The sequence below is a fragment of the Crocuta crocuta genome, unplaced genomic scaffold (assembly GCF_008692635.1).
Source record: "Crocuta crocuta isolate KB4526 unplaced genomic scaffold, BGI_CrCroc_1.0 scaffold551, whole genome shotgun sequence".
In the NCBI taxonomy this organism is placed as follows: domain Eukaryota; kingdom Metazoa; phylum Chordata; class Mammalia; order Carnivora; family Hyaenidae; genus Crocuta; species Crocuta crocuta.
This window is the reverse complement of record NW_027530969.1, coordinates 2,393,595-2,411,302: the sequence shown is the minus strand read 5'-3', so window position 1 is coordinate 2,411,302 and position 17,708 is coordinate 2,393,595. Positions and strand designations below refer to the sequence as shown.

At 38.5% G+C, this 17,708-nt stretch overlaps 1 protein-coding gene across 5 annotated transcripts in view; it reads right to left on the bottom strand.

The window, feature by feature from the left end:
- Window positions 1-17,708, bottom strand: part of MSRA (methionine sulfoxide reductase A) — a 445,744-nt gene that overhangs the window by 101,823 nt on the left and 326,213 nt on the right. For all 5 annotated transcript variants that reach the window (XR_013336409.1, XM_077769707.1, XM_077769706.1 and 2 more), the window contains one exon: window positions 5,959-6,065. Coding sequence is in view for 4 of the 5 variants with exons in the window: in XM_077769707.1 (XP_077625833.1) it covers window positions 5,959-6,065 (107 nt within the window). In the remaining variant the exon portion in view is untranslated. The remainder of the gene's footprint in view (window positions 1-5,958; window positions 6,066-17,708) is intronic.

Here is a 17,708-nt window from a genome sequence, read left to right as displayed (position 1 = left end):
CCATCATGAAACTCAGGAAAAAAATATGAAAGTGCAGTTAAGAAAAGTTAATGAAGTCTTCATCCAAAGTTAAGAATACTCCCATGTTTTGTGCCAAGTCTTCAGCTCATGAAGGACATGAAGCAGCTGTCCTATTCTGTGAACGGAATCCAGCACTTCCAAGGTCAATGAACCAGTGTGATGTTTAATTTTCACTCTGATCCCCTTCTGTAAGGTTCTCCAGATTCCTTTAAGAATGAAAATTCACAAACTTCTTCAGCCATTTTTCTTTTCCTAGGGTTGTTGGTGAGTCTGGTATCTACAACCCAGCCAACTTTGCAGAAAACCACAGTTTAGATGGAAAATCACTTTGGGTTTCTGGTTCATCAGCAGTACTGCACATCTAATTAGCTCAACAATTGGTCCCTGTGATAAAATCAGCTAATTTTATGTTCAAATGGCTGCTCCGTGGTAAGCAATACTGTCACTCTAAACTCCAAGTATAAAGAAGTTGCTGAAGAAGCTGGTTACTAGGGGGTCACTGGGGGCAAACTAGTGAAGTCTATTAAATTAGTAACCTAAGTCAATGTTATAGTTAGTGCATAGAGGTCCCACCAGGGCACAAATAAGATGAATTCCCAGAATGTAATGACAGGGCTGGAAATGCCAACTCTTAAAGGGGAAATGAGTGTATATAAAATGCATGGAATGAGTCATCTGCAGAATCTCCCCATGTCAGAAATAAATCTATATGATTGTGATAAGATTACAAACCCTAGACCTCAATCTAGTATGGTTAAGAAATGACTCTCCCTAGATTAAACATCTCTGTTGTTTCAGGAATTTGTGCAAGGTCACCCTAGGTAGAAAACCCAGGAAAGCCAATTCCAGGAATCACCCTTTCAGCTGTCTCCTCTCCTTTACTCAACTGTTAAGGCAACTGGTGATATCTGAGATTCTCCCCTTGCTTTGTGGGATCTATTAGAAAACACATTACTTTTTAAGGTAAATGCAAAAGCACAGATCATCCTCTTTATGGTGCAAAAGCTAATTCTATCACCTTTCATAGGCACTGAAAATCAGTGATTTTTCTTGGTGTATATATTATCAATTATGCCAACTGAATGGATAGTTAGAAATTTATACAACTTTCAAAACTAGGAACAAGAAATACATGAATGTATACAATTCTATATAAAGGTACTGAGAGATACATGCATACCTACATCTAAACATATCCGTTATATCTATGTATGTATATAGATAAATTTAGTCAGAAATATATAAATGACTTCATTTAAAATAGTTTAAAATAGTTAACAAGCATGTAGTAAGCACTCAGTTGGTTCTAGTGTTGCTGTCTATCATGTTCATCATGTCTATCATGTTTACCATTGTCATTATATAGCTAATATATATACTATATATAAATGTATACACTACACAAATAATGGCATATTATATAACTATCTTATTGTAACAGGATGATTGTTGAAAAATAAACTTGTCTTTTTCTTTCTCTGCTCTAACAGAGATTCCAGAAAGTCAAAAAATCATGGTAGATGATCCTCAAGACTCCATAGTCAGTCAGCTGCCTGGCCCAGATGGGGTGGAGTGGGTAAAGGACTGTTTTGTGGACGGTCGCATCAGCCACCTCTCATATACCAGCTCAGATCCTCTCAGCCTCACCTGTCTCTCTTCCAGTCTCTGCTGCAGTGCTCAGCTCTCCATGGCCTCTGATTAGTTTTATGCAGGTGCAGCCCTCCAGCGATTCATCTCACACCCATGGCATGTGCCTCCTGCCTCCTGCTGCAGGGACACAGTCTCCTAAGTGTACACATGCAACCCAGAAGCACAGAGCGAACCCATGGGGAATAGCATCCGACAGATGCTTCCCTTCTCTCAGAAGGACTGGTCATTTCATAGGGACCAAACAACCCATTACTGATAGCACAGACTGAGTTATATTGGTTCTCCTTCTTTTTCTTTTCCAGGCCCCCTGCCCCTTACTCCTCCTCCATGGCACTGCATTCTCAAGTAAGTCCTCACACACAAGCCTTTGCCACAGGCTCTGTTTTCCATGAGATCTGGACGAAGATAAAAATTATAGTGGTCACCCAGTGCAGGTATATGCAATTAGCCCTACTGCTCACCAGGGAAGGTGACACAATGAGGGCCTTTGTTCTTTGGTTCCCCAAATGCAAAGTGACTTGACCCTTCATGGTATAGATCTGAAAAGGGGGAAAGGAGACAGTAGTTCCTGGTGCTCAAGGTGGGATAGAAGGATAAATCCTGACCCAGGGCTCCCAGGCAAGGACTCTATCAAGAACGGAAGGACCCCTCTGCACTTGACTGAGGTCAGCCAAGGGTCCCTAGGGTTGTGGCTTTCAGTTTTCAGCTCTTTTCAGTGGTGACTGAAACGAAAACTACTTGTCCCTCACGCTGTGTATCTCCAGAAAAGAAAAGGAGGGAGCAGTTCCTGGTGCAGCACCTCTGATGCTCCATGGTAGTCCCATGCTCTTGTAATAAGCCAACACAAGAGCAGAAGGCTGGGAATCTTGAGTCTCCCAGCTAGGGAGCCAGACTAGCATGCTCCATGCTCCCTGAAACATAGATACACAACCCCTTCATAGACTGCTATGCTATCTAATCAGGTAGCCACTCGCCACGGGTGGCTATTTAAATATACAATTAAAGTAATTAAACTAAACTAAAATAAAACAATGCACTCAGCTCTCAGTTGCATTAACCACAATTCAATGTTCAATAGCCACATGTGGCTAGTGGCTACTATATTGGAGAGTGCAGAAGAGACCCCTGGCCATCATGGCAGAAAGTTGTGTTGGAGGTGTTGGTCTAGAGTCAAGACTTTCTAGGTTTTAGCCAGTTATCCAGGAGACAAGTACTGGACTTGCCACTCACCTATCCGGGGAATGCAGGACCACTTTCATTTATGTGGTAAAATAAAAGAAACATGAGAGTATTTGTTCTCTGAGTTGGTAATAAAGCAATTATATGTGGTTATGTTAACAGCAATGGATATTTGGATACTGGGAGGACAGAACAACCCAATCTTTATGGAAAAAAAGACCCTACTTTTAAAAACCAAGCAAAAATGTATACATGTATGTGTGTCCCATATGCTTAGATACAAAACACCCAAAAAGCATTTGGTTAGAACAACTATCTAGAATATAACATTAACATTCCCCAAATCTACAAAAATAATGGAGAAAATTATTAAGACAGCTTATTAATATGTAATATCTAAATTTTATTTCCTATGTGTATCAGTTATCTAAAATCAACATGGGCTCCACTCACAACTAAGGGTAAGAAACTATGTTGGGGCAGAAACCCAAAAATCATGTTAGCTTCTTCATCATCACCTAAAAGGCACTGACCTTTTGAACTTAAAATCCTCATTGTGAACACCGGAAATGATCTCATTTTCCTGCAGTAGGTATTTCCCTAACTACCTCTCAAATGGTGGTTTTCCACCAGTCCTGAGCTTTCTCCTCTCATCTCTTATCATTTTCCCTAAGTGACTATACCAGCAACTAGGGCTTCAGTAGCCAAATATAAGTGATAACTCCCAGCATTAATAAAGGCTACCATTTTTTTGGCACTTATTACGTGTGAAGCTATGTACCTGACAAGCATTAACCCAGTTAACAGTCACAACAATCCTCCCTGTAAGGAAGGAACAGCCCCATCTGCTCCCAAAAACCACCTGAATGCCAGATCACAGGTACCTTCAACTTCACATGTCCAGACTTAACTTACCTTCACCACAAATCCACCTCTGCACCTCCGTACCTTCATACAAAACATCACAAGCCAGAAACCTATTAATTACCCTGGACTCCTCCCACTCACTCTTTCTCTACTTTAATCAAGTTTCATGTTCTATTATTTTACTTCCTAAAATATCCCTTATTCCACTCAGACTGGTAGCACTTGAGATAAGTCTCCTATGGTTTCTGTTCTAGAGCCCTGCATCAGCTGTCACACTCACCCCCCTGCATTTGGTCTTGTTTTCTGTAATTCTAGTTACTCTACTAGATATAACTATATATATATAGTTGTAGTTGTTATAGATATAGTTAAATAAGATATACATATGTATCTTATAGTTAAATAAGATGCATATGTATATCTTATTTAACTATATGATGTATATGTATATCTTATAGTTAAATAACTATATATATATATAGTTATAGTTAAATAAGATATATAGTGAAAAGCTTTTGAGAATGGCAATATAAATATACTCAAATTACTCCAAAACTTAGCAACTTAAAACAATAAAAAATTACTATCTTGTGGTTTCTGTAGCACTGCTTAGCTAGGTGCCTCTGGCTTAAAGTCTTTCATGAGGTTGCAGTCAAACTGTCAACTGGGGTTTCAGTCAGATCTGAAAGCTTGACTGGGGCTGAGGACCTTCTAAGCTTACTCGTGTGGTTCTTGGAAGCCTTCACTCACCCGTTGCCACAGGGACCTTTACAAAGGGCTGTCTCACAACACGGCAGCTGATTCCCTGAGGGCAAGTGATCCAAGAGACGATGAGAGAGGGCCTCCAAGATGGAAGTCCTGATCTTTTAATAAACTCATCTCAGAAGTAATATCCCACCACTTCTTTCATTCATTGGAAGTGAGTCATTAAATTCAGACCATACTCAAGGAGAGAGGCTTACACAAGGGCAGAGACCACTGAGAGCCATCCCAGAGGCTGCTTACTGTTATCACCCAAGCAGATGTCAGAGCCCTGGTGGGAGGGGGTATGCTGAAAATAAATGAGGCCCTATCAGCATCTCCTTTAGCCTTCTCTGCTCTTCAGAGTTGAACTGACCATGAACTTCATGTCCTGCTACTTTTTTTAATCAGTAGATACACTCTTGTCTCTCTCTCTCCTCCTCCCTGCCACCTTTGCCACCATGGGGGTTAGATGGAGATCCCACAGATTGCTGGGAACTGTTACATATTAGACTTTTTACATAATTCTAAAATAGACAGCATTACAGTAGCAACTGGCCCTATTGTTAAGCATAAATCTGAATCAGAAAATATAACAACAATTAAAATGTAAACAATATCACAAAGTTCTAAAAATTAAAGTAACTCAAGTTAGTTTTAAAAGAACCAAAGCTCTATTGGAGATTTTTAAATTTTATACAAATTAGTAGTAAAAATAATTATTTTATGATAGTATCTATATTTCTGAGAAGTGTTTTTATTTTGATTTAATCTACTGTTACTAGTAAGAAAGAATGAGTATTCTGGATTGAACCATGTTCTCCAGAAAAGATGAAATCCCAACCCCCAGTATCTCAGAATGTGAGCTTATTTAGAAATAGTGTCTTTACAGAGGTAATCAAGTCAAAATGTGGGCATTCGGTGGACCATAATTCACTATGACTGGAATTGTCATAACAAGGGGCAATTTGGACACACAAACAGATATGACAGAAGACAGACAACGTAAAAAAGATACAGGGAGAAGACAGCTAAATATAGGCCAAGGAAAGTGGCCTAGGGCAAAGCCTTCTGTGGCAAGCCTCAGTAGGAACCCCGAGTCAGCAGAGCCAGCACCTTGATTCTAGACTTCCAGCCTCTAGAACCATGAGACACATTTCTGTTGTTTAAAACACCTAGTTTGTGGTACTTTGTTACAGCAGTCTGAACAAATAATTATAGAGAGAAGAAAGAAAAAATGAGATCCAGCAAGAGTAGAGGCAGAGAGAGATTGAAAAGAAGATACATATTCATCTGGATGAGTTGATTTTATGAGAAATGCACAAGGGCCTACTCTTAAAATATGATTTAGCACATTTATAGAGCAGAAGCTGAGAGACATTTCCAAAAACTGTGTAAAGGAACAGTGCCACATGAAAGCAACCAGACTCTCCCTCTACAGGTGGGGTCTGACCTGGTGGAGGCCAACAGTGGGCGGCTAGGAGGAAGAAGAGTTCTTACCTTCTGGTAGTCTTCTTTGGACTTCAGGGCCGCCTCCAGATGCTTGGTAGAGGTTGGATAGATGGCTGAGCGGTACTGAGAACCATGGTCATTGCCTTGGCGCATGCCTGGGAAAGTGGAGAGCAGAAAGGATTACTAGAGTAGACTGAGCAACAAGGCCAGTGTCACAAGTTTTCTATGATTCATGTACTAAGTGCTTGTTTTTCTGTGTGTGTGTGTGTGTGTGTGTGTGTGTGTGTTTTGCAATTGAAGTATGGTTGACACACAATGTTACATTGGTTTCAGGTATACAGCTTAGTGATTTGACAAAGTCTTAACCTTATGCTCACCACAAGTGTACCTACCATCTGTCATCATACAACGCTATTACAACACCTTTAACTACATTCCCTATGCTGTACCTTTCACGCCTGTGGCTTATTCATTCCATAACTGGGAGCTTGTATCTCTTCACCACTTTTTACCCATCTCCAACAACCCCTCCCCTCTGGCAACTATCAGTTTGTTCTCTGTATTTATGGGCCTGTTTCTGCATTTTGTTTGTTTGTTCCTTTGTTTTGTTTTTTAGATTCCACAAATATGTAAATCATATGGTATTTGTCTTTTCTCTGTTTTACTTACTTTACTTAGCATAATATCCTCTAGACCCATTCCTGTTGTCACAGATGGCAAGATCTCATTCTGTTTTATGGCTGAGTAATATTCCATCACACGCACCCTCACACACACACACACACACACACACACAGAGATATATATAACATTATTTTTCCATTTATCCATCAATTAACACTTAACATTGCTTCCATTATCTTCGCTATTATAAATAACACTGTAATCACACAAGGGTGCACATATTAAGTGCTTGTTTCAATTTCCTCTTGACACCACTCTCCTTAAACAAGCATGAAATACATCTGTTTTCCTTTGCTTATTTTAATTATAACACATATGTTTAAACTTAGCTAAATTTATTGTAGGTCTTAGATCATAGGTCATTTCCTATGCCACACATTATTTCTTGGATCCTAGTGAGACACCTGTGTGGCAGGTACCATGGTCCCTCACTTGGCAAATAAGGAGATGCCTATAAATGATGAAATAACTGAGGCTCCGTGAGCTTGAAGAGCTTGCCTAAGGTCATCCACCCAATCAAAGGAAAACCTGAGCCTTAAAGCTGGCCTAGCCCATTTTCTGCCCCTTCGCAGCAGCTGAAGTGTAGACAGTGACCAATTTCTAACTGAATAATTTAATTCTGAAAGTTAAACAGCCACAGGCTTACTATAGATCTCCTATAGATTTCTATGCTGTTGTCAACATGAACTTCACACACGTTTACTGTATCATTCAAGAATCAGTTTTAGTTTCTAAAGTGCCCCAAAACTCCTCTGACAGAAGGTTCAATCTTCCAAAAAGATCGGCTTTGGCTTTGTACTTTCAGGTGTTAAGTATATGTGAATTACCTGGGGGTATTGTTAAAATGCAGATTCTGGCTCAGTAGGTCTAGGGTGAGCCTGAGTGAGATTCTGCATTTCTAATCTGTTCATGGGTGGTGCAAGAGTTTAGAATTTGCTCAAATATTTTCAAAGTTTTGTATAACCCATCAGCAACATTTTTTTAATTCCAATAATGTGGTGAGGAAAACCTGAATCTGCCATTTCTGAGGTATGTAGTGTACAATGCTTCCTCCACCCCTGCCTCCCTGAATTCTCCTAGGAGGCACACACTTTTCACTGAACTATCCAACCTTCAAGACTTAGTTCAAGCATCTTCACTCCACAGAAGTTTCCCTGAGTGCTCCTTACAGCTGTGACCATCACTGACTCCTTTGGGCAGGTCTCTCTTTTAGAGGTTTTTATCACACCACATTGTTATTATGTGGTTGTCCCTCTTCCTCATCTGTGAACATTCCAGAGGGCAGAGCCTTATAGACATAGAACCTGGTAGAACATTAGACTGATGGATATATATACTTCCATCAATATTTGTTGCATGAAGAATATATGAGTTTATATCTTGTGACCCAAAGCCCTGCAATCAATACTGGAGTCCAAATCAATTAATCAAAGTGCTTTTTACTTTGTAAATGAAAACGTAAATTCAAACGTAAATAAAATAATGATTTCTTAAGAGTTCTAGGAAAAAGCTGCCAGTGAGCTAATATATTTGATTAGTAGAGGGAAGTGCAGTAGCTGGACACCAAAGGTTCACCACGGCAGTAAATGAATTAACAAGCTAGAATTCATGATCAAAACTACAAGATAAAAATAGAGGCCTAAATAATAACAAACCTACAAGATTTAGGGTCAAGCCTATGGCTGTCTACGGTGTGTAACATGTGTACCTGTGCATGGGTGGATATTTCCAGCACCTATTTGTTCACACCCTAGCTTGGCTGACCTCCTAGAGATTCCATTCCCTCACCTTCAGAGTCCCATCCTCACCTTGATTCACATAGGCCACATGGGGACCAGGAATTAATTAGTGGCTTAAAAAGCCAATACCAATGAAATCAAAACATTAATTTAATAAAGTAAACTAGCTCGTGCCTCTAATAACCACTGTGTAATACCAAATTAGAATACCTATTTTGTTTCTGTATAAGTTATATATTCACTTAAGTATCATAGTATGATTATTATAGTATATAATATATAAGTATTATTATGGTATAAATATTACTTATAGCATATACTATATAGATATTGTTCAGTGTTATTTATTAAGCACCTAATATGTGCCAAATACTTTTCCAGGTGCTGAGGATATAGCAATGAATAAAAGCAAACCTCACCTCCACAGGGCTCACATTCTAGTATAATTTAAGAGATTGGATAAATATACATTCCAGAATGGCACTGTGGCAATATTTTTTTTTCTTTGCCTTCTTCAATGCTCCTTCTTTCACTTATAAGTAAGGCTTTTCTTGCATGACTTTTGTGCATGGTGACGTGATGGCAGCATTATTGTTCCCTCTGAAATATTCTCCATGAAGAAAAAAGACTGCTGTATGTCTGACCCATCTCCATTCAGCACAAGATGCAGAACTGTAAGGTCTCCATGTGGAGTTGTTTAAATCAATTCAAGCTCCCTTTCTGGAAGATAAACTAATATGTGAGTAAAAGAGGATATGCAGGTGTGATTTATATATTTTTTTCAATAAAATTTGCTAAGATTCCATATGCCTCGTACATTGAAGACAATAAATATCTCTGTATTTGGATGAAGATCCTTGAATTATCATAGAATTATGAGAAATTGTTGCTTATGAATAAACACTGGCTTTTTAGCAAACAAGATGGGAATAATTAAGAATTATTCCAAGGAAGCTGTGTAGCAGCGGTCTCTTCCACTGATCATATTTTCACAGATAGTCTGATAGAAGAGTGCACAATGAAACCTTCAGATTTACATCCACACTTAGAGCTTCTCTTGTACTGACATGACACCCATGGGGTAGAGACATCTGGAAGATTCCACAAAATTGTGTGGTTGAGCAGAAAAGATGTACATGACTGTCATTTCTAGGCAAGTATGTAAGGTATTGCATTTCTGTAAAAAACAATCCATGGATTCTTTATGTAATTATTGGTTATACTACTACTATAATCCGGGATAGGGATTTATAAACCCTTCCCTGAAGCCATGATCCCTTGAATTAAATTCTAACTTGATCATCTGCTAATTATAATACTATAATACCAATAGGGCTCCTGTCAGTGTTGTCCTTGTCTTCTCTGTGCAGATTTGGGCTGTCCCCAACTCACCCCAGACAGCTATAAAGAAGAGTAACATAGTGGGTATTATCCACAGCTCTGCTCCAGACTCCCTTGCACCTTTCCCCTCTGCACTAACACAAATTGATTCATCCATCGGAAAGATGGGAATTATTCACACTGTTACAGCTGCCATCTTCAAGTCTTACAGATTGAATTTACAGCCCTGACCTTCTAATCCCAACTCTTCTTGGATATCCTAACAAAACTGACAGTTCCTCATGTCATAACCAATACACACTCTCCTCCCAGTCACTCTGGCTAAACCCCTGACTGGTTAGGAAGGAAGACAAGAAAGTGCTAAAGCGATACAGTAGGGGATAGAGAAAAACATCAAAGCTTTTATTCAGATACCTTGAATTTTTAGTGTTACTGGATAAGGCATTAACCCTCTGGTATACTCATGAACAACAGTGTTAATTTGATTGAATTTTTCCCATCAAAATTCACGGAGGAGATATTAATATCTGAAAGCACACATATCCACATCCTTGTATGTGTGTTTGGTTAACTCCAATGCATATACCTTTGAGTTCACTGATGAAGACGCTTATTAAAAGGATAGGAGCTTAAAATTTGGAAAGAGATATAGTTCACTGGGAAATATGATTTGATGCTCAACAACTAGAAAAACCTGTAGAACCATGGATTTTCTGTTCTCATTATTTTTACTATATTGCATTTACAGATGTTTAGCATCATTAAACTTTTCATCATTTCTGTCAACCTCCATTGGTTTATGTTAGGAACAAAAAACAGTAATTCACATGTAAGGAAAACCTGTTCACTAAATCTCTCATAAAAGGCCTAGGACTCAGAGCTACAAGACCTTGTTTTTTAAGTCTGACTCTGCCACTGACATGCTTTATGTAAATTACCTAATCTTACTGAGCTCAAAACCTCATGTGTAAAATAAGGATTATGAGGACCTAAACTATAGGTTCATTGTGAGGAGTAAATGAGATGAAACCTGAAAAACACTTAGTTGACTATAAAAAATATGTAGGTGACAAGCACTTTTATTTTTACAACTTTTAAGAATCTTGAAATGTGTCAGAATTACTTGTTTGAAATAAAAATAACAAATGATGTCACACAAGATACTCTAGGCAAAACCCCTTTCATGACCTGAAAAGCATTAAATAATATTCTTCCCTCAGATACCCATGCAGTAAAAGTCACATAGAAAAATCCAAAGAGAGAAGCAAAAGCCATTTGTATTTGAGAAGAAATGTGCTAGCTTTTAACTCTTTGTCACANATAGATTTTGAATTGTTGTGTTTTCATTTTCATTTGTTTCCATATATTCTTTGTCACATTTTTTAGCAGAAGCATCTTTCTAATGAAAATTTTAACTCTGTTAATTTCAATGTAAAACAAACCCAAGAAAGGGAAAAACTCTTTGAGTGAATTCTCCTATACCTGCCCCTACCCATGAAGAGCTTTCCAAAGCAATGTCTCACTCCTGAGAGTGAGAAATCACTTCTGATCTCTGAAAATTTTTGGAAATTCAATTTGGAAAAAATCAGGCCTTTTGGTATTATCTTGTATTTCCCGAGCTTACAGCCACTGGGGTACTGGAAAGAGGGATGAATCTGCAGAGTGTTAGAAAGAAACAATACAACTCATTGGAAAAAAAGTTAAAAGGCCCTTCTTTCTGACTGCCTGCTTTCCTGCCTTCCACCTATCCATCCATTTTGTCCTGTCTTAGGCAAGGTACTAGGTACTGAGATTCAGAAATCAGACACATTTTTTTTTTAAAAATATTTTTTGTTTATTTTTGAGAGAGAGTGAGAGAGAAAGAAAAGAGAAGAAGAAGAAAAAGGAACAGGAGGAGGAGGAGGAAAAGGGGGAGCAGAGAGAGGGAGACACAGAATCAGAAGCAGGCTCCAGGCTCTGAGCTGTCAGCACAGAGCCCGATGTGGGACTCGAACTCATGGACCATGAGATCTTGACCAGAGCTGAAGAAAGACGCTTAACCAAATGAGCCACCCAGGTACCCCAAGACATATTATTATTTTTCAACTATGTCATACTCCCAGGACAGCAAGGGGAAACAGATGGAAACCAGTAAGCACAATCAAGTATAGAGGTGTGTCTTAGTCGGTTCAGGCTGGTAAAACACAATACCACACACTGGGTGACTTAGCAACAACAAAACATTATTTATTACAGTTTTGGAGGCTGGAAGTCCTAGATCAAGGTACTGGCTGATTCAGTGCCTGGGGACAGCCTTCTTTCTGATTGCAAACAGCTGTCTTCTTGCATTATCTTTACATGGCAGAGAGAAAGAGAGGGAGGGAGGGAGAGAGAGAGAGGGAGGACCAGCTCTCTAGCCTCTTCTTAAAAGGACACTGATTCTGTTCACGAGGGCTCTACCCTCACACTGGAGAATACACTGGGAATTAGATTTCAATATACGGATTTGGAGGTGACACAAACATTTGGTGACACCAAACAAGGTGCTTTGGGGAAAATCTGTGTAGATTAGAAAAATACAGGGATTCAGAGAAGGTAGAGGCTAAGCGCAGCTGATCAATATGGGAAAGGCCTAAGTCCTGAAAGTCTGTATAGAGGAAGTGACTTTGTCTTGAAAGAGCAGTAGATGGGCATGAGGGGTGACAGACATTCTCCAGACAGTGGAAGGACAAAGGTAAGGATTATGAAACAGCATGCTGTCTTCAAAGACTTGGAAGGAGCCAGTACAATTTGCAAAAGCAGCTGCAGCACGGTAAGGATTTTTATCAAAGTCCTAGGGCATATCTTCTCAAGAAGGATGAATACTTTACTATTGAGCTAGAAGCCCACATGAGAAAATCAGCAATTAGGAGCTACTGGAAAGTAGTGGTCCAACCCAGTGTATCAGACAATAAATGACATATTTGACTGTTACAACCTGTTCTAAACAGCCTTTATAAAGGCTGTTGTTATCAAGAGGGCAGAAGTAACCAAAATTGCATTGTGAGAAAGGACAGAAAAATGTCACTGAGAGACAGAGAATCTCTACTTGCTTTTCCTTCCTCTGCAAACAAATACATTCTCTCCAGCATCAAGTATTCACATAGTACCAACTGTGTACTCAGCACTATCAAGGTCACAGAAGAATTAAATTACTAGCCTTGATTCCAAGAAATAATCTGGAAAAGGGAGAGAGGGAAAAGCAAGAAAGGAACGGTTATGAGCTTGACCCTATACTTCACTGAACTGAGTTTTTACCAACATTCCTCCTCATATTGCATACAGCTGTCCTTAATCCTCACATTAGCCCTGTTTAGTTGGTATTCTTAACCCTCTCAGACACAAAGTAAGCTATGAGTCAGAGACACTACTGACCTGCCTGATGTCACAGAGCTGGTAAATGGCCGTTTTAGGATTTAAAACTAGATCCAACAAATACCAAAGTTGCTGTACAAGAAGTTACAGCAAAACAATCGAAGACAATGGAACACAGTGCCATGTAGGTGTTGCATCAGGAAAGGAGCATCACCACTTAAGGTCCAGAAGTAAGAACAAGCTTGGTATGTGATCAGGACTGTGAAGAGACAGGGCTGGGTTCTGCCAAGGGGTTTGGAAGGAAATGAAGCTCGTTAGTTGAGCATGAGGCTGCACAGATATCTTGACAGGACACACTGGGGACCAAATATGTATGGAAAGATCAGTCTGAGGGGAAGCCACAGAGTTCTTTAGAACCCTGGGTAAGCATAATCTTCAAAAATCCAAAACTCTCTTTCATACAGATTCACAGGGTGTTGCAAAGTTCACCATGCTGGCTTTGGAAAAACTAAGAAGATAAATTACTGACACTATTTGGCTGTTTTCATGTCCCAGGAAAGCAAGCAATGGACTTGCTGTAGTGGGTGAAATGAAAATAGCTGGCTGAGAAACATCATCTTGTGCTGAACATTCTCCCATAACACTTTCTAAACTAAGTAATGAGGACTGGGCTTTGGGGCATTCTTGAAGAAGACTGACCTCTTGGCATCTACCAACTATTTGAGATTTCCCCAACTACCTTCTTCAAATAAGATTTGAAAGGGACAAACTATCCTGATACTGTGTTAAGACCTCTCTCTCTCTCTCTCTCTCAGCAGAGCCACAGAAAGCACTGGAAAACAGAGAAATACTTAACCTATAATGAAGCAAAAAAGATGGAAGTTCTCATCTGCTCAGTGGGCCTTCTAAAACTTTAGTTCATTTTTGGGTACCAGTGCTGTTTTATACCCTCTAGCTGGAAAGATGAGAAATATGACTGAACATGGGAATTTTAAAGGGAAAGTCACACTATGACTTGTTGCAAAGTGATTACTTCAAGAAATTCCAGGACTCACCAGCTGATAGCGAATATCAGAGTGAAGACAGACACATTTATAAGGGCCTACAATTACTAATTGTGTTAGGGAACTTCAAAGGAGCAATCTCTTTAGAGGACTGTCATTGGTTGCATAGATAGGGTGACTTCCACTAGGATGAATCCATATTCTAGGATATGAATCCATATTCTGTTGCTAGGGAAAAAATGGATCCTGACCTATAATCTGCTTTATAAAGCATGGAAATCAGGTTTTGTCATGAGACAGTTCTGAATTCTAATCCCAGCTCTGCTATTTACTAACTGTGTAACCTCAGCTAAGTCATTAAACCCATCCACATTTCAGCATCCTCATTTGGAAAAATGGGGATGATGATATATACCACACAGCATTGTTAGGTATCTTATAGAGGACCTTAGTAAACATCACTCCTCCATCCCCTCGTGACTCCTAATGCAGAAATTCAAGCAGGACATATTTTCAACATACTATTTAAGATTTAAATTCCTAAATCTGTGAAGAGTTGCTAAGAATCTACCTCAATCCAGGAATCTTGCTAGGGACTCATGTACAGAACAATGAACCTGATCTCAGTTTTCAGGAAATTTCTAGAATAAATCATCAAACAAATAATCATGCAGAGAAGCAAGATGTGCTCATTAAGAATGAAAAGAGATCCATCTAGAATCCAGGCCTCTTAACCACTCTGGCCTCAATTCATCATCTATACAATCAAAGATTTGGATTAGATCCTTTTAAAACCAGTTTTACTCAGGTAAAATAGACATACAATAAATGGTATATGTTTAAAGTGTACAATCTGATCAGTTTTGACATGTATACACACCATGAAACCATAACCACAATCAAGATCATGAATCCCTCCAAATATTTTTCATGTCCTTTACTTTTTATTTTTTAAATGTTTATTTATTTTGAGAGAGAGAAAGAGAGAGAGAGAGAGAGAGTGTGTGCAGGGGAGGGGCAGAGAGAAAGAAAGAGAGACAGAGAATCCCAAACAGACTCTGTACTGTCAGCACAGAACCAGATGCAGAGCTTGAATTCACAAACCGCGCAAGATAATGACCTGAACCAAAATAAAGAGTTGGATGCTCACTCAACTGAGCCACTCAGGCACCCCTTCACACCCCATTTTAAATCTCTCCTTCTCACCGCTCCCAGTCCTTCCCCCAAAGCCTTAGGCAAGCTTTAGAATGATCTACATTCTATCATTATAGATTCATTTCCATTTTCTAGAATTTTATATAACTGGAATAACATAGCATGTACTATTCTTTGGTATCTCAACCATGTTGTTACAAGTTCAACAAGTCCTTCCTTTAATTGTTGAGCAGTATTCCATTAATTGGATATCCCACAATTTGTTTATTCAAATTGGTGGACATTTTGGTTCTTTCCAGCCTTGGGCTTTTAAAATAAAGCCAGTATAAATACTCATGCGCAAGTCTTTGTATGCACATATACTTCATATTTTTCTGGATAAATACCTGGGAGTGGAATGGCTGGTATATTTTTGTTTCATTTAAGACTGCCAAGCTTTTTTCAAAGTGGTAGTAATATTTTACATTACTTGCCAGCAAGGTAAGAAAACTCCAGTTGTCTTATATTCACACAAACACTTGGTACAGTCAGTCCTTTTAATCTTAGCCATTCTGATACATGTGTAGTAGTATCTTATTGTGGTTTTAATTTGAATTTCTTGATGCCTAATGACGTTGAGCCTTTTTCATGTGATGATCTGCCATTTGTACATCTTCTCTGATAAAGTGTTCAAATATTTCATGCATTTTTAAATTGTTTGTTTTCATATAGTTGAATTTTGAGAGTTTTTAATATATTCTAGTTACAAGGGTCTTCTCAGATATGTAACTGGAAACTGCTTTCTCCCAGTCTGTGGTTTTCTTTCATTCTCTTAGTGAATTTCCAAGAGCACAAGTCAATTTTGATGAAGTCTAAATTATCAATATTTTCTTCTATGCGTCACATTTTTGGTGTTATATCTAAAAATCTTTACTTAACCCAAGTCACAAAGATTTTCTCCTATATTTCCCCTTAAGAAGCGTTATCGTTTTGGGCTTTAAATTTAGAGCTCTGATTCATTTTGTGTTTTGTATGTGGCATGAGGTACAGGTCAGAGTCGTTTTACTTTCCTTGCTGTTATTGCTATTGTGTTCTTTTGTTGTTGCTTTTATGTGGAAGGATATACAATTGTTCCAGCACCATTATGGAAAAGATTATCCTTTCTCCACTTTACAGTCTCCCCTTCCACACTTTGTGCTGTGTTTGAAAAGTATTGAATTTCTACATATTTTACCACACTCAAAATACACTTACTATCTTGGCTGTAAACAGTGGATTGTCTCTTAGAGAGATTTCAATATTTAAAAGTCTTTATGCTTAGTTAAAATGTAGTTAACATTGCTAGTACTCTTTATTCCTTTGTATAGATATGTATTTGTAGCTGGTATCACTTGCTTTCTGCTTAAAGGACTTCCATGCATATTTCCTTCTAGCTCAGGTCTGCTAGTGATGAATTCATTCAACTTCTATACATGTGAAACACATCTGAAAGGTATTTTCAGCAGGCAAAGAATTCTAGGATGACAGTTCCTTTTTTCCTTTCAGTACTTAAAGATATTGCTCCACTGACTCTTGGCTGTCATTGTTCTTGATGAGAAATCTGCTGTCTTCTGTATCATTGTTGCCCTGCATGAAATTAATCTTTGTTTTGTGGCTACTTCTAAGATTTTCTCTTTATCAGGGATTTTAATGATTTGATTATCATGTGTCATGATGTCATTTTCTTCACTTTTTGTGTGTTTGATGTTCATTTAATTTCTTATAGATCTGTGGTTTTATCAAATTTGGAATTTTTTGGACATTCAAATTCTTTTCATCTCAGACCTTAGAATTTTCATCTCTTAAAATTGGGTTAGGTCTTTTTCTATATCTTCCATCCTTCTATGTAACATGTTCAAACTTTCCTCTAGCTTTTTAAACATAACAAGTACAGTTTTTTTTTTTTTAACAAATACAGTTTTAACTACTTTAATTTTTATTGCTAATGTCATTATCTGTGTCAAGTTTGGGTCATTTTCCATTGATTAATTTTTCTTACTGCTTGTTTGAATGCCTGGTTATTACTAATGGATGCCAGAAAGTTTGAATTTTACCTTACTGGGTGCTAGATACTTTGTAATCCTACAAATATATTCATATTGTTTGTTACAAAATGAGGTTGTTACTTGGCAAAAGTAATATATCCTTGAACTTAGGGGACGATGGCTGAGTAGGGAGGACCCTAAGCTCATCTCATCCCATAGATACAACCAGAGAACACTCACATCAGTAGAAACAACCCAGAAAATCACCTAAAGACTAGCAGAACAAACTCCACAACTAAATGTAGAGAAGCTGCCATACTGGGTAGGAAGGGCAGAGATGGGGTGGGAAGCTAAAGAGATCAGGCCATCTGCAGGACAGGGAGAGGGGGTGGGCAGCTGTGTGTGTAGAGAGGGGAGAGAAATAGGCCCTCATACCAGGGAGCCCACACAGGGAAGGTATATCTCCATAACATTTGGCTTTGAAAACTAGAAACGCCAATTTTGATTTTTTGAGTTCTTACAACCAACAGGACTTAAAG